The sequence below is a fragment of the Cheilinus undulatus genome, linkage group 10, assembly GCF_018320785.1.
Source record: "Cheilinus undulatus linkage group 10, ASM1832078v1, whole genome shotgun sequence".
Taxonomy (NCBI): domain Eukaryota; kingdom Metazoa; phylum Chordata; class Actinopteri; order Labriformes; family Labridae; genus Cheilinus; species Cheilinus undulatus.
In genome coordinates this window covers 39508132-39522343 of record NC_054874.1, presented here as the reverse complement: position 1 = coordinate 39522343, position 14212 = coordinate 39508132, and the positions used below count along the sequence as shown (strand labels likewise).

At 37.9% G+C, this 14212-nt stretch overlaps 1 protein-coding gene across 12 annotated transcripts in view; it reads right to left on the bottom strand.

Annotated features, from left to right (window-relative positions):
• Positions 1 to 14212, bottom strand: part of rapgef2b (Rap guanine nucleotide exchange factor 2b) — a 171366-nt gene that overhangs the window by 78272 nt on the left and 78882 nt on the right. For all 12 annotated transcript variants that reach the window (XM_041796903.1, XM_041796904.1, XM_041796911.1 and 9 more), the window contains one exon: positions 2132 to 2207. In XM_041796903.1, coding sequence (XP_041652837.1) covers positions 2132 to 2207 — 76 coding nt within the window. The remainder of the gene's footprint in view (positions 1 to 2131; positions 2208 to 14212) is intronic.

Below are 14212 nucleotides of genomic sequence, written 5' to 3'. Positions count from 1 at the left end.
CCTTAGGATACAGACCTGGGTTTATTTTGACAGAAAATAAGAAAGAAAAATTAACTTGTTAGGGATTGAAAAGGAAATACGGCAACAGTAAAAAGGTAACTGTTTGATAACACAGGGTGCAGATGACTTTTGACTTTAAAGAGCAATGGTGTCCTTATTTTACATCACTGTGGCTACAGGGAGACATTATAGTGGCTTAACCAAAGTGTGCTGAAAGGGACAATAAAGCACGCAATTTAAAAATGAATCCACTAATCATGGAACGTAATTAATTGAGATTAATGCAATTATGCTAACAGCCCTAAAAGGCAAAATATTCTTAACTTACATCCTCTTAATTGTAAGGATCTCATGCATTTCCCTAACAATGTTATATCAAACCATATGTCTAAGTTTTGACTGTTGGTCAGCCAACTAAGACTGTGGGGAATCTTAATTATACACTTTACTATTTCACAGCAATAGTGGGCAGTTAATCACAGAAGGACTGGTCAATTAAAAAAAAATAGTGCCATTTTTAAATCCAGACTATCCTTTAATGTGTCCATACCTGATAAATTGCCTTCCAATCAGTGTATGTGTGGCCCTCAAAGATTAAAGACAAGTAGAAGAGAACTGAAAATGTCCTCGTCTGCTTTCCCACACAAAAGCAGATATTTGTCTTTGACTTGTGTGTGCAAATACATGCCACAGAATAAAAGTGACATTACAGCAGTGCACCATGACCTTAAAATAGTGAATGGGTGATCAATAATAATATAAAGTGTTCTGTGAAGGAACAAGCTCACTTCAAAGTGTCCTTACTGAATGAGATATTTAAAAGTAAATGGGACAAAGTTTTTTTTAATTTTTTTTTTAATGCCTTTGAACAGGGGACTCCCTCTTTGTCCTGAATGCAAAAGCAGAACGTGTTGATTTAATGGATGGCTGCTGTCCTGTAAAATGCAACTACTCAGACTTTAAAATGCCTTACCAAGATGAGGGGCCGGCTGAGTTTATTTACAGGCAGTTATTGTGTTGTTCAGTTTGATCACTGTGTAAAGCTTTGTTTTCCACATTGAGGTGTTACACCACAACACTATGTTTAAAGTATACTTTAGGGCACTGGTGGCCTGGTGGTTAGTTCACATGCCCCATGTATTAAGGCTGCTGTGCTTGAAGCAGGCAGCTTGGGCTCAAATAAACATGTCAATGCTTAGCTCTAACTTTATCCACTGTCCTGTATCTCCAAAATCCCCCAAATTATTATTTTTCTCACAGCTCTTAAAGTAACCACTGTTTGTGAATTTCCACATTGTTTTTCATTCCAGCATATTTCCACCCTTTAGTGTAAACCATCAGCTGAACTGCATCTGCTCTGACCTGCAGCCTTGGAGGACTTCTGTTCAACACATGACAGTATTGTGCTGCTACCTCTTGCACCCCTCTGGGACAGGAACAATTTGTTCTCAGCAACTTCTTCTATGAGCCAACAATTTGATTTACCATAAAACTGGGTCAGAGTTTCTATCAGCCTTGCACTTAGGCAACCTCATACATGCTGGAAGGACTCCAGCAAAGACACAGTTAAATACAGCTGTGGTTTTAAGCTCTGATGAAATGTCAATAGGTGGCACTTACACAGATTAGCACAAAACTTCAAAGGACCGACTCTCAAGGATGTTAGTCCAAACTGCAGCTGCTGGGAGGGTGATCCATATGGGTACAGCTGCTCTTATTACACTGAGGAATTTCTAAACCAGTAATTATTATATTTTCCAAATATGCTAACACTGTAGACAACTGGAATGTCTGCAGGAACCAGAGAACTGTTGGCCTGCATCAAATACAAAAGCTAATTTTAGATAAGGATCATAGGTGAAAGAAATTCTGTTGAAAGCAGAGTTCAACTGGATTTCCATTGATGGGGAGACAGATTTTTAGTCTAAAATACAAGAGAAATATTATTTTGGAGTGAGTAAACGCAAGGATGTTGCAGCTTATCACTTTCTTCAACATCTCTTTGGTTTTACAGAAAAAAAAATAATATTTACTTTTTATTTTGTATATTCTATGTGGCAAATTAGGAATTGGGTGCATGTTTTTTTCTTTTTGATGCTTGTGTGCTAAAAGGTTAAAAAATTGGACTTACCACAATCATTTCTGATGGTTCCAGGACGATGCACTCACATCCGCGTCGAAGGCTGCCCGCTGATCTCTTCCCAAAACTAAAAGGAAAAAGAAAAGAAAGAAAATTATGAAAAGAAAGCACTTAGGAGTCTAAATTTACCTTAAAAAGCTCTTAATTTTTCCTGCCTACAGTTTGTTGTTGTCTCTACAAACATGCCTCTTACAGTGATTGGCAAAAGGCAAAGACAGAAGTAACTCTCTGCTCAACATTTTAAATATACAGTGTGGAATATCTGTATAAAAATGTCCCACAGTACAGTATTGAGGGGACAGTTCCTTCTTTCAACAGTCACAGCTCCCACGTGAAGGGAAACACCCGCCTCTGGAAAAGTCCACTCTCGTGACGTCACAGTTTTGTACAGTATGGCACACTGTTAATTAGAGGGGGGGACCGGTGGGATATTAAAAGCAACAGAGACGAAAATGGCTCAAAGAAGAGCTGCAGCCGTGGAAATTCTGAGCATGAGGAGATTAAACTTGTGGGTTTGATGAAGAATGAAGTCTTTGTCCATGAAAGAGACCTCAATGCAGAGACACAAGGACTTCCCTGTTTGTTATTTTTAACATCTTTAGATCCAGAATGTGACCGACATCGTGTTGGGTTGCTGATTGTAAGGTTAGATAAACTCAAGTTACTCCAAGGGCACAGATTGTTGTCTGGTTTATATCCTCAGTTTATGTTGTATATTTTTGTATGGCATTAAGGCTTACTTACTTTGAGACATGAATGCGAAGCATTCATCTTTAGATCTACATCCAATAAGGGTGATGTGTCATCATTTTGAAGGCTGAAAAAAAATATAACCAACTACCACAAAGATATCGATCAATGCATGACTGCAGAAAAAAATCCTTTGCAACAATGTTACTTGATTTTTTGAGTAGTTTTTTTCTTTAAAAGTAAAATGCCTTAGATTTACTGTATTGAACTTCAAGGGAAACATCATTTATATGAGAATTCTGTGACACAGAACTAAACAACTTAGATTTTTTACCAGTTTGTAGATGTACCTGTAGGTATGGTTTGCTTCTTTTAGATTCAGACAATAGTATTTATCAAGAATACTAAAACTAAAACAAAACTAGTACTGCAAGCAGTACTGAATGGCCCTTGCACCTTCATGCAAGTCAGGGTTTGGTGAACACTGGTAGAGTCGGTCATCCTGCAGTTGGAAGACTGTGGGTTCCATCCCCAGCTCCTGCAGTCACATGTCAATGTGTCCTCAGGCAAGATACTTAATCCCAATTAGCTCCCACTGGTGGCCTGTAAATGGGCACACGTTTGAATGGGATTTGCCAATACTGATGGCCAAATCTCTGACATCAGTGTGTGAACGTGGCCTGAATGGAGTGAAACGGTGTGAATGGGTAGGTGTGACCTGAGGAGTAAAAGCGCTTTGAGTTGCCAGATGCAGCTCAAGTCAAGTTTTATTGTCATTTCAACCACATATGAGGACACAGTGAGCTGAAACTTTCCTTTAATAGGACTGTGATGCTAAATAAAACTTTGTGAATTGTAGACACACAAAGGCAAATTGAGTGCAAGTTGGGGCGCTGAAGGACCAGGTTATGTTGGACCCCACGTGCATGAGCTGCCCAGATTTAAGTCTGGCCTGTGGCTCTTTCACCGCATGTCATCTCCCACCCTCTAGGTCCTGTTTCTGGATCTATCCACTGTCCTCTCTCAAATAAATGCAAGAAAAGCCCAAAAATAAGTAAAAAAAAAAAAATTCTGCAAGATAAAATCTTAAAGTAGCACAGGACAGCATCTGCTGATCTACCCAAGAAATCTATCTAATCTAGACATTCACATTTTGTTTCTGCATTGCTAGACAATGAGAGAATTGCACAGTGGGAATGCCAAATACTTACTGTCAGACATGCACGTATGTGTAGCACTGCACTCCCATACTGGATCCGCTGATTTCATTTTCATCCCTGCAATAAGTCTGTTACATCTCCAAAGATAGACCTTGCTCATGTCCACCCCCACCCCCACCCCCTTTAATGCCTCCACGACATTCACAGTGAACATGACAAGTCACAGAGGTGTCAATGCCTCGGTTTACCCAGCACAGCAAACTGGGCTTGTTTGTCCACCTAAGAAGGATAAGACAGAGCTATCCTCAAGGCATTAAAGAACAATCAGGAGACAACATGTGATCTGACTAACTTATAACTTCCTTGGACAACTTGTTCCTTCCACAGGGAGATCAGGACTTTGAGATCTTATGAAGAAAATGTGAAGACAGAGAATCAAGGAAGTGCATAAGGAAAAACAATAAGAAATGTGATTTGTTGTTTAGTTGAAGCCCCAAAAGTTTGATTGATCTCTTCAAAACAGACTTTAAATTGATAATAGCATTGCTTGGGCTGCTCAATTATGGCGAAAATAGAAACGACTATTATTTTGATTGATTGAAGTCTGGAATGTGAATCATTCCCAACACTCTCTCCTTGAATTTCTATTTTAATATTCTACTTTGCTTTTTTGCCAGGAACAAATATCTTTACATGAAGCCTGATTGTTCTCAATATATACCAGTCCCAAGTATGAGTGCAATCTCTGGGTTTTAACAGACTACCAGTTAAAAAAAAGGAAAGAAATCTAAGGACTTTGTGTGCTTCTTCAGGAGTTGAGATGGATTATTAAATAGTTTTTGTCATTTCCAAGACAAATATAAGCTGGAGACTAATCATATTATGAAAAAATCTCAAATAAGGCCCATTGTTGTTTCTAACTTCTCAAACTGGGCCAGTTGGGCCAGTAGAGGCATTAAACCAATTCTTATCAAACTTCACTGTGTCTCTGATCCAAAGTGAGTAACTCTAGGAGTTCAGGGCTCTCCTTGTTTTTCACAGCTGAAGTGAGCAGTGAGCAGTGGTGATATGTGGCTACCTGACCGGGGCTGTGGAGGTGACAGCTTTCATCAATCTCACAGACAGGTGCAGACCTCAGGCACAGCATGGCCTAAATGCTTTGGAGCTCTGGGCTTGTGGCTGCATGTTGTGGTCAGACAGCTTGGTCGGACTGGAATTTAAACACCGTCCAGGTGCAGAAAGCTGAACGTACATGGCTAAGAGTATATAATGATTTTGTGTTGCCTTTTATTTTCTGAAAGCCAATTTAGCTTGCTTTGCTCTTCTCTTTCTAGCTCCTTTTACAGACGAGCCTTTGTCGGGTTTTGTGTTTTTTCCTCCTTTGTCAGCCATTCTTTTGTTTCTCTGCCGGTGTTGCAGTTTCACTTGACTAATTTGTCAACTTTGTGATGCCTCCTGAACAACTGTTTGTGAAGTAACTCCATATGATGAACAGTTGACTTCTGCGAAGAGGCGTGAGCTAGGGCTGGGAAATATACCCAAGTTTTAAGATACATAAATGCATTTTTTAATGAGATAAAGGCTAGTAAAAATAATTTAAAGTAATACACTTTATGATGATTAAAAGGCCTAATGCACAAAAAATGTTTACAGTGAGATCCATAAACAGTAATATGCCTATGGACAACATGCATTTTATTTGTTTCATTTAGGAGCATTTATATTAGGGGAGGCAGCTTTAGTTACTAAAAAGGTCATTTATTTTATTCTGGCTGTCAGAGGGCCACATTGTTAAAATTGTAGGATGAGCTATATGAGACAAATATAATCACAAAACATTTAACAAAGGGAACTTATTTATAGCTTTCAGTAGAAATTATCATACATATATTTTTAACCTCAGATGTAAATAGTACTGCTCAATTTAATAAGTTAAATACAAAATTAAAGTTATATAAGACATTTTTTCAATGCAATGAACATCGTGTTTACTGATTATCAAAGTAAATTTTGCTTACATTTTTTTCATCTTGAATAATTGTTTCCCACCCTGGGTCCAGGCACCCCAAGGGATGTCAAATGTTTCATTTTTTAGATTATTAAGTTGTATCTTTACAAGATAAAGCAAACTCAGAACCGCTGAGTTTAAAAAGTCAAAAATCTATGAGGAAAAAAATAAAAATGTCTGAGTTTAAAAAGTCGTAAATCTATGAGGAAAAAAAAACATCAGGGTTTAAAAAGTTGCATATTTTGTTGTTATAAACCCAAAAATTTCAAGTTTTTAAAGTCATGGATTTACAACATCATTAAGTAAAAAACTTATATGAATCACGTATATTTATAACTATTAAACTAAGAAAAATTTCATAAATTTATCAAGTTTTTTTAAAATCAACATATCCTTTAGTTTTGGAGAGAAAATAAATGCCTTTGTTATAATGTAGTTTATACATAGGTCATTTGTCAAGTACTAGTGTAAGAAGACCTATAGCATTAGGATTGTGTCAATGAAAACAATTCAAATCTATGTTAAATATTTCCAAGTGGGTGTTGGGGGCTTAGTTTTTCTTAGATATGAGTAGGGAGTCCTAAGTAAAAATGTTTGGGAATCACTGCATTGAATAATGCTTTATAAAAACAGTTTTAAATCAATTATAGTTGTAATTTCTTGACACAATTATCCAATAACCACAGACTGTAAAAGAAACATTTATTTTCCATGTTTTCAGGGGAATTGTTTGTCCTGTTTCACATTACTTGCAATGTTTTTCTAGTAACTGAAATTAACTTAACGTATCTTATAAACTGAAGAGACGGCCATATGTGGCTCCCTTTCTGCCCACTGTGTAATAGGGTCGGGTATTGCAGCGTTTTTTTTGTTTTGTTTTTTTTATACTGGTGCATAATCAATACTTTTAAAACTGATACTCATCCCTGTTGTCAAATTGCACAAACATCCAGAAAAGTGGATGGGACTGGCAAGGAGTGAGGGTTGCCAACATGTTTGTGCCATTTCTCTCTTCTTCTCAATGGTTAAAACCATGACTGAAGATCATCAAGTTTCTGACCTTTATGATACCACCAATCATCAAGTAAAGTGATGTCTATGACATCAATGTATGGAAATGTTGCTGATGTTTTTATTCAATTCTGAATGAGAGTTTTTCTGCAATTTTGGATAACTAAAAATAAGAAAATAACCCAGTACTGGGTGTCTGTCACTTACATTTCTGTTGCCATGGCATCATACAGGTTTCGTTAATGTTGGTTTTCACTGGAACAATATCAAAGTTCATAATTTTTGCACTGTGACATCAATTTGTTGTGTCTTTACAGATATAAACTGTATTTTGCCATTCAGAGTAAAAATATAAAGATATGATCCTTGGTCCACATCACTCAACCCTTCTGTGAGCTTAAAATCAAAGCAAGCACTTCATGACTGGACAGACCACAGAGGACTGAGTGACTACAGGCAGTGAGAGGGTTAATGCTGATGGTAGCTGTTTGCTTTGCCTGAGCCTCAGTTTAATGCGTTTTAACTCTGCTTGTATCCCCAACGTGCACAAGTCTGAATTCCACCACAGGGCCAAAGTACGGAGAGCTTACTCTGTATTTTCACATTCTCACCAGCGCTGTGAGTTTTTTTGCAACTTCTTTCCAGCAAAGATGATTTGTCAGCTGGGCAGCAGCTTCAGAGAAACGAACGAGTGCTTTTGATCTGCTTTTACAGGCGTTTGGAGCCGGCACCGGCTCTGATCCTGTTGGAAGGCTCCTCTGTGGAAAAGGGAGCAGTGCTTCCCGCCCATCATGCATCACAAAACACGTTAGGCCACCAAATGCAAACACCAAAGTGACATGTTCTGTCATGTTCTTCCATTACATTCCTAACATGAGTAATCCAATCCTCCATTTTGCAGGAGGCCAATGCCACTGGCAATGTGAGATATTAAAGAAGGGATTATAGAAGTGCAGAGTGAGTGGGTGGGAGGGTTTTTCTAACACAAAAGTGTCTTGTTTGGAGATTAAAGCTACCGCTGCTGTATGACTAGTCCTTAGCAAATATCGAGTAAAAGACCTGCTGTGTGGGTGAAAGTATATTAGACAACAAATATCACAAGTCTTAAACAAACATTTGATCTTCCATGATCTGATGTATGGGTGGATTGGGAGTCGGCATCTGTGCAGATATCAACTCTGCAAACTTTGACCCCTGCAACTATTGAAATGTATTAGCTCTTCTAATGATGCAGATGTGTGTGCTCAGACTACTTGTCATGAATAATTCAGCAGTGAGGAAGTTAGGTCTATAAGTTGATGTATGGGCTCTTCCCTGAGAACTGGAGTGCATGTTGGGTGACAAACTTACAAAACCAGATAAGAGGATAAGAAAAGATAAGAAGGTGCCAGATGCTCGAACAGGTATGCAACTCGATTCAAACAGAGCACAGCAGCGTGCAAAGATTATCTTTGGCATACTTTTCAGACAAAAAAAAATGCTGCTATATGTGGGGCGCGTTTTTATAAACCAATGTCAAAAACATCCTTATCTTCTATTCACTTCAGTTCAGTTTCCCTCCAGGGGGAATTCTCCCTGCAGCTGCCTTTAAAAATAAAACAGACAACATGCAGAGCATAAATAGCTCATAAATACGTCAAGATGTGTAGTACATATAGACAGACATAACCCTGTAAGACAAATATAAACAATGCAAGAATTTAAATCAATAGCAACAACACAAAAGCAGAGCAGCGGCTTAATGCCTTATTCATATCAGACTGGAGTTAGCCTAATTAGCAGCTTCTGGATTGTAAATGACATTCATGTGAACATTCTTTTTATAATTATGACTGGGGCATTCTGACTACTCTGAAAACTCAATCCACTGTAATTAAATCCATTATATATGCAATACAAACAACTGTGAAAGAAATTAAGACTATACCACTTTTATCTAAACTTTATGATACCAGGAAACAGTCCTGCTGATGTACAAAAATCCCTTTTAGAAGGAAGTCCTAGTTGTGACAGCAGCTTAAAAGTTTCACAAAAAAGGGGCGCGCTGGTAGTCGAGTGGTTTTGGCGCGCACCATATACGCAGGCAACCCGGGTTCGAATCCTGCCCGTGGCACTATTTCCTTCATGTCTCTCCCCACTCTCTTCCCTGTATCCAACTCTATCTACTGTCCTCCCTCTAATAAAGGCACGAAAAAGCCCAAAAATAAATAAAGTTTCACAAAAAATACAACAAACAGCAGACCAGAATGCGCAGAAAGAACATCAGATGACATATTAGCAGCGTTAAGCATTAAGACATGTGCCATTGACATTGACATTGATCAAAATGATGTTTTATCTTGGTTTTAAAGTCATCCCAGCTAGTAAAATGTTAAGGTGACCCTGTAGTTCAGGCAATGATGAGATAGTGAAAAGATGAAGAGCAAGTTTTCTAAAAACAGTTCAAGCGATGACAAATATATGAGAGAAAAGTTAACAGCTACTATCTCTCTTTGGAGTCAGTAGAGAGCACATAAGATAAACATAGCACAAAAAGTAAGAACATTTGTGTTTGGTAGATTATTCTTTTGTTGTAACAATGCTTTTCAGCAGTAAATCGTATACCATTACAAAGTTTGTTTATTTGCCTTTTATATGGTGCCATATTTGAAAGGAGCATGCAATTGTGAGATGAGCAGCAGAGCTGAGTATGTGGGTTGCACCCAAAAAAAATCTGCCAAATCTCTGCTGATGCAAAACAGTTTATTCTGCCATTGACTCTTGTTTGGTGTCGTTTCGTGGATTGGACAATTGAAATCTGAAGAAACAAGAAATATTGGCAATTTAACAAACAGGAGCTTCAGTAGTGTGTGTGGAAGAACCATACACTACCACAACAGCCTGGCTGGTCACCAGCCTGGTCACACATTGCTGTGGGACGGCATCCCATTCTTTAACCTGGATTTTTCAGAAGTCAGCCAATGTGGTTGTGTTGGTCACTCTGGCACGAACAGCATCCAAGCTGATCCCACAAGTGTTCAGTGGGGTTGAGGTCAGGACTGCTGGCAGGCCATTCAATCCTCTCCACTTCCAAATATTGTAGCTATACAGTCTGATTAACCCAGCTCTGTTCTGGCAGAGAAGATTTGGCAAATTTTTCATGGGCACAACCCACATACTTAGCTCTGCTGCTCATCCCATAAATGCATGTTCCTTACAAATGATGCCCCATTTAAAAGGGAAATAAACAGGCTTTCTAGCTGTACAAGATTTAATGCCAAGAACCATTGTTACAACCAAGAAATAATCTACCCAACAGGAATGTACTTACTTTTTGTGCTAAGTTAAGATCATCTATAAACCTTATGAATAAAGATGCAACAGTGTTCTATTCTTTTGTATAAAGCAAAAAGCTTATTTTCCCACAATACTGTGTGAAAAGACACAAACCACAAATTGCAGTATGGTACACCAAGTCTAATTTTTTACGTTTTTAACATTTTACTGTAGCAGTAAATTGTCAGTAAACAGCATTATGTAATTCTAAATTGACCAACTACACTATGATACAACCAGCTGAGGCTGCTGAAACCTTTCCTTTAAAGGTTGCTATTGATCAAAATGCAGCTGGCACGGTGCAGCACCTGTTGCGTAAAGATGACATCCAGATGAGATGTTTGGTTCGCTAACCTACTTTCCTGTTTTATAACCTGTGCCCATCCTTTAGATGTTAAATTCATAACCAGGAAATGAAAGAAAAATGAGAGCACCAGTTCAGTAAGGGTTAAGATGACATGGCATATCTTTTTTTGCGGCTGCACTACAAGTGTTTTAAAAGAAAGGTTGCTTTTTTTAAACTTGACTGTGTTGATTAAGTTGTATCATGCATTTCCGTTATTACAACACCAGACTGTAGTTTTTAAGCTTGGGCACATTTCAAATCTATAGTGAGTTAATGTAACTAAGACTGTATCATTCTTTTGGATTTGAAAAGTATAAAAAAAATCTGGAATTTTGACAACCTGCCACAAAGTGTTAAAGAAAAAATACAAAAAATGAACACTTTGGAGATCCTCTACTACAAGCCTTTAAATTTTTCCCACATTTTTGCCCTTGTCCCCCTTTGTATGCACAGGTTTCATCAGGCAGTCGGTGAAGCTCTCTCTCTGCTGACTGACTGACAGCTCCCCTGCCTCAGTGGCCTTGCACCCCCTCCTGTGTTATACAACAAGCTTGGGCGACGGGAATGTCATTCCACATGCATCACCAGCCTTTCAGTCTGCGAGCCCGTCAGCCCATCACCAAAGCCTCAGATCCATTCTGCTGTCTGAGTGAACCAGTGCATTGCCTAATCTGCACCCCTGGTCTGAGCTGGAGGAGGAGGAGGAGGAGGGTGGGGGCCTCACACTGTTAAGCCGTTTAACTGAGTAAGTGGTGAGAGGGCACACCGGCTTTTTTAACGCACCAGACCCTTAAAGAAGGACAAAGATTAAACTCACTGGTTATGCAAGAGCTAAGACAGAGTGTAGAGAAGGAGGGAGAGGAAGGTCAGAGCTTGAGGAGTGATAGTCCATGAATGTTAAGGAAAGCAAACAGCAGACAGGCTTAAAGGGTTCACCAACAACATCCCCTGAGTGCCAGGGCCCAGACAAATATGTTTTATAAGTTTAAAACAGGACATAGAGTAAGAAAGTATCATTTATTTTTTTTAGGTTGGTGTTGATAAAAAAAAAAAAAAAAAAAAATTAGTTCCAGGTGTAATGCTCAGTAAATAGACCGTTTACAGTTAGAACCACTAACAGTATTGTCGATATCAACCACAAGATGAATTTTTGAAATATTCAGTCTCAATAGGCACTTACCATAATACTGAGTAATGTGTTTTCACTGACCATCAAAAACTGCAGGCTAACTCCCACTCACTGTCTAAATTACAAAACATTGAATAAGTCACTTCTAACTAGCTCAACCTACTTCGCTAAAGGTTGCCAACACAGTTGTTGGATCTACAGTGTGGGGTTGCATTACTTTAAAATGAAACTTGTTAGATCACTGAGTTAAATAATGAGAAAAGTAACTTGTTACGTTAATGCTTAACATTCTAATAAATGTACATTTTTACGCAACTTTGTTACCATCCAATAAAATTCACTTGTTAAACTACTGTTACCAACTAATAAATGTAACTTGTTACGTAACTGCATTACCAATTAATCAAAGTAACTTGTGTTACTGCGTTACCAATCAATAAAAGTAACTTGTCATGTTACTGCATTACATACTCAAAAAAGTAACTTATGCTACAGTGTTACCAATTAATAAAAATAACTTATGTTACTGTGTTACATACTAATAAAAAGTAACTTATGTTACTGTGTTACCTACTAATAATTGTAACTTATGCTACTGTGTTACTGTCTAATAATAGTAACCTATGCTACCTTGTTACCTACTAATAACAGTAACTTATATTACTGTGTTACACACTAATAATAGTAACTTATGCTACTGTGATACCAACTTAAAAAAGTCACTTGTTATGTTACTGTGTTACATAATAATAATAATAATATCTTATGTTACTGTGTTACATGCTAATAAAAGTAACTTGTGTTATAGTGTTACCTACTTAAAAAAGTAACTTATGTTACTGTGTTAGCTACTGATAAAACAAATCCCTAAAAGTTCTTTTGCGTTACCAAATACTAAAATCCTTAGTGAAACTGGTGTACAGCAATGGCACATTAGTTTTTGAATGTGTAGACTCTATTGTCATCGTACAGCCTTACTTGATGGCCCATAATCTTTAACTGTACAGCTGATAGCATCAATAAGAGATGTAAAAATATTTGCAGCTCTTTAATATGCTCACTATTTGACAACAAACTGGGCAGATGCACATCACACGAATCCTGTGGGTAATAAACGTGCAGAATTTGAACAGCTTCAGTGCTGATTCAACAAAAACAAAACAACATGAGCTTTTAACTAACATTTCACATTGATGCTATTCTTGTCCTTTTCATAAAAAATCCAACATAAAGATAGTAATGCCATCCTGTCCGTCCTCACTGGTTCAAAAAGCTACTAAAACGGGCGCACATTTTACGTTCTGCTTGCACACCACTATGTGCCAACAGGAAAGAAAGAACATTGTAGATGATTCACGGAACTTCTGGTTATTTTCTTTCTCTCATTTTTTGTGGCCACAGAGGAGAAAGGAAACAGGGGATTTTCTTTCAATAACAGATTACTTAAATGAATGTGTTACATTTGTTGTGACAACAAAAAAGCAATCTGAGTACTCTTACAGACTAATATGTTACCACCAACACTGTCAATTTAGATAGCACTCGTTCTCTCTGGATTAAAAATATGTCTTAACCTAGAACACTAAATTAATGGAAATTTAATCAATTCAAAACACCTGTTTGTGCCAATACAGATGCCAATGCTTAACATAACAATTCAACCAATTGCTGATACTGATAGTAATGTTTTTTTCATTACTCAAAAACAATGAAAACAAATCAGAGTTTGTCCAACAGATCAACTGTTCTACCAAATAAAAAATCTCTTCTTTGATAGAGCAGTTAGCTCTACTAGACGTCAACTTTAAAACTGATTGGATTTAAAAGATGAACTTCTAATTCCGACACTGATTCATGCCATAAAATTGGCCTATGGCCAATGTTTGTCAACAAGGCTGATACTGGCCAATACCAGTGAACTGATGCATCTGTGCAGCCGTACAGGTTATCATTCTGGAATTGTATTAGCCATATGTCACAAAAAATACTGAGGTGTAAATCCTATCAGCATCAGCTGAGTCAGATGGCCAATTCAGCCGTCAAACCAACTCTTCACCCAGCAAACATAAACAGAATACCTCAGAAGAACACCATGGTCGCACCACACACATAGCCTGACACCTTTGCCCTGCTGACTCTGAAATAGAAGCTGACACCAAAGACATGAATGTTCAATTGACTCCCAAAATATAACAACATAAGAGCAGAGAGAAAAGGGCACTGAAGAGAGATTTAAGAGAGAGAAAGAGCAGCAGGGAAGCTGCTGAAAACTTTTCCTAGACATAAATCAATCCATCATCGCTGCACCTTTCATCTGTTTTACACACATTCTCCCCTCTGTCTGGGCTCCATCTTTGTTTTGGTTTCAAAGTTGCCAAAAGTCTTGTCTAACCCTCCGAACATGAAGAACACA